The sequence below is a fragment of the Phascolarctos cinereus genome, unplaced genomic scaffold (genome assembly GCF_003287225.1).
Source record: "Phascolarctos cinereus isolate Bilbo 61053 unplaced genomic scaffold, phaCin_HiC Scaffold_2;HRSCAF=192, whole genome shotgun sequence".
Taxonomy (NCBI): domain Eukaryota; kingdom Metazoa; phylum Chordata; class Mammalia; order Diprotodontia; family Phascolarctidae; genus Phascolarctos; species Phascolarctos cinereus.
In genome coordinates, this window is record NW_027555625.1 from 159,431,357 (window position 1) to 159,443,357 (window position 12,001).

General features: G+C 34.4%; 1 protein-coding gene across 3 annotated transcripts in view; it reads right to left on the bottom strand.

Moving 5' to 3' along the window:
• The window catches only part of DTD1 (D-aminoacyl-tRNA deacylase 1), a 213,320-nt gene that overhangs the window by 176,672 nt on the left and 24,647 nt on the right, over positions 1-12,001 (bottom strand). For all 3 annotated transcript variants that reach the window (XM_020986678.2, XM_020986653.2, XM_020986671.2), the window contains exon 2: positions 7,629-7,719. In XM_020986678.2, the coding sequence (XP_020842337.1) occupies positions 7,629-7,719 (91 nt within the window). The remainder of the gene's footprint in view (positions 1-7,628; positions 7,720-12,001) is intronic.

Below are 12,001 nucleotides of genomic sequence, written 5' to 3' on the forward strand. Positions count from 1 at the left end.
GATAGTCAAGAAAAACTGCACACAGTAGAATACTGTACTTCATTACTTTCAATCAATTTTGTAATAATAAAGATAGTCTATTGTAAATTACCACTTACAAAAGCCTACGTGTTCCCATCTGATATCCTCAAAGATGTTCTTGATGCATATGTAGCTTATTCTCATTAAAATATTATACAGAAGGCAAAGTAGGCCTATGGGTCAATAGTTATCGATATTATATTGGTCACCTTTTTTTGGTAATAGTTTCTTCCACACATCTGGTATCCTCCTATCTATCTTTCATAAGCCTAGAAAATCAGTCCCTCAATATCCTCAAAAATGAACAGCCCTCAACATGGATTTCCTCAGTGGACCTTCACTTGACCTAATATTTTTCTGTATTTTGTTTTCCTCAATGCCATTTCTACTTCCTCTATATGCTCTCTGAATTAGTGCCATTTTCTTGAGACCACAGCATTTTTTCCCTAAAATGAAAAAGAGAATTAATAAAATTTTCCTACCAATTTTAATTCCTAGATTTGGTGGCAAATATCTCACCAACTAAATGTTTGGTAAATCCACATCCAACCTAGGGAAGAAAAAGTGAAAGTACATGAAGAAAATTTTAACAGTTAAATGAGATTTATTGAAAGGTATTATTTAAAGCTGTATGTCTCAGGAAGGCTACAAATCTCCAAGTTTTTGTCATAGGAACTGGAAGGTATAGGGGGAAGGAAGGAGGGGAAGGTGGAATGAGGGAATAGGCTTCTCAGTCTTCCCTTTTTGTATAGAAGTGTTTCCATCTCTGAAGTACATTAATGATGTTTCACCAGTTTTCTTTCTCTCCAGAGACTCTAAGGTGGTGATTAGTAGATAATGAACGAATACATGAATCAATACTAGTACCTCTGTGCCCAGGTCTATACTTCGAGATCTCTGAACACTGTAATTGGATGAGGGACACAAAGGAAGACAAAGTTAAGAAACTGACCCACCTCTATGGCTAATTTGATAGATTTAGTGAACAATTTTACATAGAGAGAGAGGCTTGCTTTCATGGCCTTGGCTGGCTCCAAAATAAATTTTCCCAGAGCCTAGGTGCCCATTCTCCTGCACAGGCAGTCATGAGCTCATAAGGGGTTTTATATGACCAAAGAAAGAAAAAAGGTAACAAAGTTTGTTCATGCCCTAAATTTTTTAATTTAATTCTTAACTCTCCTAAGCCAATCTCCATTCTCTTAAGCATACCAAAAGGTACAACAAACAGTTTAAAATTAACTCAGGGGGTTTTGTTCAGTACTTCACATTTTAGGGTGTCTTGATAGAACAGGCCCTAACACATATATCTAGAATTATGATATTAGAATCCAAATATGGTAGTTCCACTGTTATTGAGGGCAAAAATAATGTAATAAAAATCTTTAAAACAACTCCAAGGTTCTACCTCAGATCCATCAGACTGTAAAAGATGACAAAAAAAAGTTAATTACAGTATCTAATAGGGCTACAGGAGGATGTACATACTAACCTACCACAGGGAGAGCTATGAATTGATAGTAATTTGGAACTATATTATACTGAAAGTAATTTGGAACTATACTTTAAAAGACACTAAACAATGACACCATGACTGCACATATGCCCCAAAGAGATTAAAAAAAAGGCAAGTGACTCATATGCACAAAAATATTTATAGCATCACTCTTTGTTACGGCAAAGAACTAAAAACAAAGAGAGTATTTGTTAATTGACTAAGTTATGGCATACACATACATCTGCCAAGCAGTATACCTACCAAGACAAACCCAAGCACTACACTTTATAACATCGTTATAAAGTACTTTTTGTAAAAATAAAGTCAGATTTAGATAAATGGAAAAATATTAATTGTTCATGAGCGGGGCAAGCCAATATAATAAAAGTGACAATTCTACCTAATCTACTTATTCAGTGCCATCTCAATTAAATTACCAAAAAAAATATTTTATTGAGCTAGAAAAAAATCATAATAAAATTCATTTGGAAGAACAAAAGATCAAGAATATCAAAGGAATTAGTAGGAAAAAAATGTAAAGGAAGGAACTCTAGCACTGCCAGATCTTAAACTGTAATATAAGATGGTAATTATCAAAACTATCTGGTACTGGCTAAGAAACAGAAGGGTGGATCAGTGGAATAGAATAGACATACAATACACCTTGGTAAATTATTTTAGTAACCTTGTGCTTGATAAAGTAAATATTTAAGCCTTCAGGATGAAAATTCACTGGTAAAAATTATTGGAAAAACTGAAAAGCAGTTTGGCAGAGACCAATATCTTACACTATTTACCAAGATAAGGTCAAAATGGATACATTACCTAGACATAAAGGGAGATATCATAAGTAAATCAGAAGAACATAGAATATATAACCTATAAGATTTATGAATATGAGATGTTATGAATAAACAAGCAGCAGAGAGCACTGCAAGATATAAAATGGGTAATTTTGATTATATTAAATTTTTAAAAGTTTGTACAAATAAAACCAACATAACCAAGATTAGAAGGAAAGCAGAAAATGGGGGAGGGGGATTTTATAGACGGTTTCTCAGATAAACGCCTCATATTTCACATATAGAAAGAACTTTGTCAAATTTTAAGAATATGAGTCATTCCCAAATTAATAAATGATCAAAGGATATGAACAGGCAGTTTTTGGAGGAAGAAATTAAATTTCTAAATAATCATATGAAAAAATGCTCTAAATCACTATTGACTAGAGAAATGCAAATTAAAACATCTTTGAGATACCAATTCACATCTATCAGATTGGCTAAAACGATAGAAGGAGAAAATAACAAATGTTGGAACCTATGTGCACAAATTGAGACATTAATACACTGTCGGTGAAACTGTGAACTGATCCGACCATTTTGGAGAGTAATCTGGAATTACACCTAAAGAGTTATGAAACTATGCACACACACCCACTGACCCAGCAATACCACTATTAGGTCTGTTTCTCAAAGCGATCAGGGAAAAAGGAAAAGAACCTATATGCTCTAAAATATTTATAGCAGCTCTCTTCAGGGTGGCAAAGAACTGGAAATTGAGAGGATGCCCATCAATTGAGGAATAGCAAAATAAGTTGTAGCATATGCTTGTGGTGGAATACTATTCTGCTGTAAAGAAATTATGAGCAGGTTAATTTTAGGAAAACATGGAAAGACTTGTATGGAATAATAAAGAGTAAAACAAACAGAACCAAGAAAAAGTCATAAAAAGTAACAACAATATTGTTCAAAGAGTAAATGTGAATGGCAGCTATTCCAAGTTATATGAACATTCAAATCAACCACAAGGGACCAATGAAGAAAATGCTACCTACCTCCAGAGAAAGAACCAAAATATGGAGCTATGTATGATATAATTTCGTGTGTGTGTGTGTGTGTGTGTGTGTGTGTGTGTGTGAAATGCTGGGTTTCTCTAGTGCGAGGTTGGGAGGGGGGAAGGAGAGAAATAGCTTGGAACATAAACGACACATCATAAGAAATGATGAAAGGGATGGACTCAGAAATACCTGGGAAAACTTGTATGAACCAATGCAAAGTGAAGTGAGCAGAACCAGGACAACAATTTATATGACCACAAGAGTGCAAAGCGAAACAACTATGAAAGATTTTAACTATGATCAAGGTGGCAAACAAGCACAACTCTAGAAGACTGATGATGAATCATGCTTCCCACTTCTTAATAAAGAGGTGATGAATTAGAGTAGCAGAATGAAACATACACTTACAGAAAAAGTCAATGGGTGGATTTGTTTTGCTTGACTATGTTTATTTGTTGCAAGGGAAAACTTTTTTTGGCAGGGAGGAGGGAACAGAGAAAAGAGTTACAGGGTGTGTGACAATAATACCAAAACTACAAGAAGGAAAAATCAATGAAGATTTTAAAAAATGCACAGAAGAGAGCACAATGAAGTTCAGAATGGAAAAAAGATAAGCAGGGCAGTGTTGAAATTACTGAGTTAAATTTAATGCACGCTTGGGAAAAAACAAACATTCACAGTATCATATAAAATACTCGTTTTCTGTTCTTTTTATAAGAAAATGCTCATGTCTGTTGATGTCTGCCAAGTTCATAATAGTCAAAAAAATTCATTTTTAAAAAATCCTTACAAATTTGTTTACCATTATTCATATTTGCTGTCATCTTGGTTTTACCCTTAAACATCCCTGGGATAATTTTACCAAGATGGGTCCCCTGACATTTTCTTTAAACTTGTTTAAACTAGGCTTCAAGTCAAAATAACATTTTGGAGACCCAATCTTAAAAATAGCTCCTCAAGAATGATAGCAGTAAGAACAAATAACCTGATTAATCCTCTTTTCCAACATTCCTTAAGCATTTCATTAATACATCTTCACTTATTTCATCAACTTAGGTATTAATAAAGGGAATGACAAACAGTATACTTACACTTTTTAACAAGTTCAACATAGAAATCAAGTTTCTGAAACCACAGAAGGTGGGCCAGTCACACAGTGAAACCAAGAGGTAACAAATGAACAACAAAACTTACTCTAGTACACACAAACTATAAAATGACCTAGAAAATGGACGTCCAACACTTAGAGCTGCTCTATAAAAAATCTATGGGAGTACATGGCAAAGAAACACAGGATGAGAAGGCATGGATGAGTTACAATCTTCACTGATATTGGGAATACACACATAAATGAGATCACCTGACCAGAGAAAGACAAAGAATCTCTTGATAACACTGTTTGGTCTATATGAACTTCATCCATCAGACCATATCCAATCCCTCTATAATTGGAAGATAACTATTAGTGAATTACATGAGGCTCCAAGAATTTAAGGGATGTAATTATGGACATACAACTAATAAGTGCAAAGAGGGGAGGGAACTAAGCCAACCTGACTCCAAATTCAGCCCATTCTTAGCTATACCATACTGCTTCTAGCGCACTGTTATTACCCCCAAACAATTTTCTCCTTAACTGTATGTGAATGTTGATATTTAGACGGAACCTAGTACCAAACTTCAGTAGAAAAGAAAAATAAATGCAGAGAGATTACAACAAAACATGACTTCACTCTCTCCTTACTCATATACACTTCCCATGGCATATCATTTTCATTCTAGACAGATTAAGATTTTGCTACCTATACTACAATCACCAACTCAAACCTAATACCATCAAGAAAAGCAAGAACACAATCAACTAGGCTTTAGTGATATTGCTTTAATTAGTTTCAAAGTTTTGGCCTATATTTAATTTCCAATTACAATTTCTACTAGGTGCAATGCACATATCCAAATATATTGTTTCTCTGGACATATTACAGGATACATTTAATATTTAAACTAACACATCTGACATCAATCACTTTCCATGTCACCCCAAGGTAGACTTCTATTTAAAATTAAATTAATTGCTGCCATTCCAAGAAGCATTTAGAAATGTTCTTCCAATATTTCTTAAGAAACTAGAAGCCTCTTCTCAACTTGAGCACAAACTAGCTCAGTAACATCTGATCCTTTTGTTTAGATATATTGTTACTGGCCACTTGACTTTACAAAAGAAGGTTTTCCATAACCCAGCTCCAAGAAATGTTGAAATGACATAATCATTTTTAAATGCAAGTGAATTTAAATTTTATTTTTTGAATATTTTTCATCCCATTGTGCAACTAACTACCCTAGAGGCACTGAAGACACTCTGGGGTATGGGAAAAAAAAATTGAGATCCATGGTACTAGTTTCTTATTGTATCTGCTCACTGTATTTAAGCATTTACACTTGATAGTACAATGTTTGACACTCTTACTAAGACGTTCAACTCAGTTTTAACCAAGAGGAATTTCTCTCAGATTGGGGTATCCTTTTTTAAAAGATATTGATAAATAATGATTAGACTGGCCCCTTCAATGGGGGGGGGAGGAACAGGTAGATAGAAAGAGTTAGAATGACTGAGTTTATACATGCAGCCTGAGGACACCAAAGGAATAGTACCAACCTCTGTGGTAATCCTTATCCATCCTACTCAAGACTAGTAAATTCAAAGGCATCTAAGATGGTCTCACTCTCCAGCACAGGTTAACTTTTTGTGTGTCCTGGACCCTTATGGCAGTCTGGGGAAGCCTATAGACCCCTCCTCAGAGCAATGTTTTTAAATCCATACAACAAAATATACAGGATTACAAAGGATATCAATTATATTGAAATAGTTATCAAAATATTTTTAAAATAAATTCACCTCCCCACACTCTATGAATCTATCCACAGACTCCTTTAGAATCTGTGGACCTCAGGTTAAGAATCCCTGCTCTAGATTAATGCTAGGTAGCTATTCCCTTTGTCTACCCAAGTATAAAATCTACTCTAAGAAATAACTCTTTCACCCCCCCCACATGAAGAATATTTTCTGGATTACTTTGGTTGCAGAACTAGGCCAAGACTGGTACCCAAGGGCACCGGAGAAGAGAGAGGGAGAGGAAGAGGAAGAGGTAGGGAGGGAGAAGGAGGGAGAAAGAAGAAGGGAGAGGGAGGGAAAGAGAGGAAGAGAGAGGGGGAGGGAGAGAGAGAGAGAGAGAGAGAGAGAAAGAATACACACACACACACACACACACACACACACACACACACACACACACACACACACACCCCTTCTTATACCCTTGTTGTAATCAAATAATCCACTGTATGCTATTAATAAATTCTAAAGTTAGATTAGAGGTGGAGGTGATTGTGTTTTTGTTCCTTGAGATCCAGACCTAAACGAATGCCAATATAAACCTTTTTTTTACATAATGGGCTAAGTGAAATACTATAATGTGCCATGGTAGAAAGATGGATTAGGTATCATTTTTATCCCCAGAGAAGTCACAATTCAAATGAAGTTAAAACAGGTTAGAAACAGAATTTCAATATAGCAATTAATCAACATATACATATATCAAGTGCCTATTATGTACAAAGTACTATGGAATACACAATGCCTATGACAGTTCTCATCCTCAGAAAGCTTAAAAATTAAATATCCTTGAAATGATCTTAGAAAGAAATTTAATTGCTAAATTAAATTAATAATTTAAATTATTAAATTAAAATTTAGCAATCATCTTGGAAAAATTGAAGTCTATTCTTGAGAAGGATAAATGTACAAATGTACTGAAAATATCTCACAAAACCACCTACCTCCTAAAGTATTTAAATGGCATACCTTAATGTTAAAATTAAAGTGAATTTAAATATTTTTATTATTTTCAGAAAATTTTATAAGAGCCCTAGATGAAAGCAGAAAATCCCAAGTTAAAACTAATAGATGTAGTCTAAGTAGAAAAGAAAGGATTAGTTTTGGATGAGAGAATACTACAAAGTTCACTAGAAACTGTGAAATCGAAGAGTACTGAGCTGCGAGCAGGGATAACAATCCCTTTGCTACTGAGTTACTGTGGAGGTTACTGTGTAATACAAATTATATCAGTATCCTCATCTATAAAATGGGTTAGTTATTACAGAGACAATAAATGATTATGATTCACTTCATTAACACGAAGCTATAGAAGTTCCATGTACAGTTACATGAATATCTTTAAGACAGCACTAATTTAAATTGAGTCCATATCTTACATGTGTTCCAGCTCCTTCTGTGTATCTTCCATAGAAATGCCCAGCAACACACAAATGCCCCGTCCAATGGAACTTATCTGCTCCTCGCCAACTAAGAAAAAAAAGTAAAAAAGAAAAAAAGAAATCAGTGAAATTAATAAATAACTAGCAAATTTTATGGTGCAAGCAACAATTATAACAGAATGTTTAAAAAAAAAAACTTTCCACTTCCCATAATTTCTAGAGCGCTATGAGTATGTAACACAAAATAGTAGGAGCTAAAGAAATAACCAATTGAATTTACTTTTCATTCCCATTTCATATTGGGGGAAATTCTAAATATCTGGACAGAATAATAAATTATAAATTAAGGCATAAGGTAAATAAATCATCTAAAAACAATTCTGATGCCGCATTTTTCTATTTCAAAACTGGTAAGAGCTGTACCTTAGGGACATTGTTGGATTAAAATAAAAATGTCATAATTTTCTTCTCATCAGAAAAAAGTTAACAAATAGCAGAAATTCTGAAAACACAGCCTACATAAAACTCCCATATAGGACAAACATCTCCAGTTCCTTTGAAGGATCCTTAGTAGATACAGCTTCAAGTTCCCTCACCATCCTGCTTTCACTCCTCTAAAAAGCCTCTACCTTGTTCCACTAGCTTCCATTATATTCCAAGAACATATGTAACAAAAATAAAGGATATACACATATATGCATATAATTACACATAATATATTATTATACATAAATATATCCATACACACAATTGGGTAAAGAGAAGAAAGGATAAGGGAATAAGCATTTATATAGCACCTACTACATTCTAGGCACTGTGCTAAGTTAGCACTTTCCAAATATTTTCTAACTATTTTCTGACTACAACCCTGTAAGGTAGGGGATATTATTATCCCCATTTTACAACTGAGGAAACTGAGGCAAACAAGAAGTTACATGACTTGCCTGGAGTTGCAGAGCTAGTAAATGTATTAGGCTGGATTTGAACTCAGGTTTTCTTGACTCCAAACCCAGTGCTCTATCTACTATGTCACCTAGCTGTTTCTATATGTATGTATGTGTATGTACATATATATACATAATACATCTGTACTTATACATGTGTATGTACTTATATATCTATATATCAAATACATCTAGATAGATTAATCTCTAAAAAGTCATAGTATAATCATTTGTATAACAAAGAAGTGGAAACAAAATAGGTGTCCATCAGTTAGGGAATGGCTGAACTAAGTATTTTATTTGAATAAAATTTAACATTATTGAACTGTAAGAAACGACAAATATAAGGAACTCAGAAACAGAACAAGACAAACAATGAAGAATTTAAGAAGCTAAAAGAAGAAAATATGAATTATTGTACTAATGTACATGATTATAGCACTAAAATGTCTCAGAAAAGTCCTAGTTCAAATGAACTAAAACTAGTAAGGAACAGAACCTCAATATTTCAATTAATCAACACTATGCATATTGAGTGCCTACTACATGCAGAGTACTATAGATCACACAATGCCTATGGCATAGTCTCTATCATCAAAGAGCTTAAAAACTAAAAATCCTCAAAATAATTTTTAAAGAACATTTTTAAAATTAAAATTTAGAAATCATCTTGGAAAAATTTAAGTCTTGAGAATAATAAATGTATAAATGCACCAAAAATATCTCCACCTACTTCCTAAAAGTGCTTAAATAGAATACCAATTTTTGCTCACGCTCTAATATCGCAGAAATCTGAGAACCAGATATTAAAGTGTGAGCAAAAATTGGTTTTTTTGCCTTTCTTTGCTTTTCCATATTAGGTATTTAATGCTTGCTGACTAATTAAAAGGGAATCAAACTGATGAATTATAATGAACTCTTACTGCTGAAGAACTGATACTGAAAAATACTTCCTGACCAAAAAGTCAAGAATCTCAAGGGAATTAATGACAAAAAAAAGTGAAAAAGAAGGAGACCTAAAAGTATCAGATCTTAAAGTATAATACAGAGCAACAATCATCAAAGTAATTTACAACTGAGTAAGAAATAGAGAGGTTGGTCAGTGGAGAGGAGAAGGGGACAAGAGAGCAGGGGGATGATAAGAGAGGAAGGCAGATTGGGAAAGGGGGTAATCAGAAGCAAATACTTCTGAGGAGGGACAGGGTCAAAAGAAAGAATAGAATAAATGGGAGGGAAGGATAGGATTAAGGGAAATAGAGTTATTTTTTCACAACATGTCTACTATGGAAGTATTTTGCATAACTGCACATGTATAACCTATATTGAGTTGCTTGCCTTTTCAATGAGGGTGGGTGGGGAGGGAGGAAAGGAGAAAATTTGGAACCCAAAGTTTTAAAAACATATGTTTAAAAAAAATGTCTTCACGTGCAACTGGGAAATAAGAAATACAGGAAATGGGGTACAGAAGTCTATCCTGCCCTACAGGAAAACAGAAGGGGAAGAATAACAGGATAACAGAAGGAGGGGGGGAGAGATAAAAGAGCAGGCAGACTAGGGGAAGGGATATTCAGAAAGCATGCCATCTTGGGGCAGGGGGAGGGGTGAGATGGGGTAAAAATTTGGAACTCAAAATCTTGTGGAAGTAAATGTTGAAAACTAAAAATTAATAACTTTATATTAAAAAAAGAAATAGAGGATCACAACAAGTAAAATAAACAAGTTGATTATATTAAATTTAAAAGTTTTGCACTAGCAAAATCAATACAGCTAAATTTAGATGAAAAGCATGTAAATGGGGGGGGAGAAATCTTTGCAGCAAGTTTCTCTGATTAAGGTCTTATTTCGAAGATATACAGGGAAATGATTCAGAGTTATGAGAACAAGAGCTATTCCTCAATTGAAAATGGTCAAAAGATAAGAACAGGCAGTTTTTAGAGGAAGAAATCTACCAACAGACATAAAAAATGCTCTAAATCTCTAATAATTAGAGAAAAATGAATTAAAACAACTCTGAGGTACTACCTCACAACCCTCAGATACACAAAGTTGTCCAAAAAAGGAAAATAACAAATGCTTGAGGAAGGGAATAAACATTTATATAGTATTTTCTATGTGACAAGTGCCACAAGAAAACAGCCTGTAGGGGCTATGGTAAAACTGGTGAATTTTTTTTTTCCCTTACAGTGGAACTGTGAACTGATCCAGCCTTTCTTGGAAACAATTTGAAACTATGCAGAAAAAGTTATTAAACTGTCCCTATCTTTTGATCCAGTGATACCACCATCTATAGTTCTATACCCCAAAGAGATCAAAGAAAGAGGAAAAGGACCCATATGTAAAAAATATATATATTTATAACTGCTTTATTTGTGGTGGCAAAGAATTGGAATGGAGGGAGGAGGGGAAACACCTAACAATTGGAGAATGGCCAATGAAGTTCAATCAATCAATAAACATTTATTAAGCACTTACATAAGTGCCAGGCATTGTGCTAAGCACCAGTATATGGATGTGATGGAAAACTACTATGCTATAAGAAATGACAAAAGGGATGTTTTCAGAGAAACCTGGGAAGACTTACATGAACTGATGAGAAATGAATTGAGAAGAACCAGAACAATTTATACAATCACAACAATATTATAATGACAAACAAATCTGAAAGACTTAGGAACCCTGATCAACACAGTGAAACTGTGATAAACACAATGACCAACCACAATTCCAAAGATCTTACTATTAAACAGGCTACCAACCTCCTAATAGAGAAGTGATGAACTCTGAGTAGAGTCAGAGACTTTTTTTTTTTAATATGACCACTGTGGAAATTTTTTTTGCTTATACACGTTTGTAAACAGGATTACGTTTTTCTTGTTTTCTCAATATGGGTGGAAGGACTGGAGATGTGGAATTACACTTTTATAGCTGGTGATATTTGCTACCCAAAATTTGGTACCCAAATTTCTGGGTACCAATACCTTAGATCCGTTAAGACCTTTTGTTCAGTCATTTTTCAGGTATCTCCAATCCTTTGTGATCCCATTTAGGGCTTTCTTGACAAAGATACTAAAATGGTTTGCCATTTCCTTTTCCAGCTCATTTTACAAATGAGGAAACTCAGGCAAATGGAGTTAAATGATTTGCCCAGGGTCATACAGCCAGTAATTGTCTGAGGCCAGATCTGAACTTAGGTCTTCCTGACTCCAGGCCCAGCACTCCATTCACTGAGCTTTCTAGCAGCCCCTACATTCTATAGAGGGAGAGAATATATATACACATATACACACACACACACACACACACACACACACATGAGCGTGCGCGCACATTGGAAATGCAGAATAATTTCAAGAAGGAGATACGATCAGATGGTGAGGGAAAAGACAAAGAAATTTCATGTACAAGGCTGCATTTGAGCTGAGATTT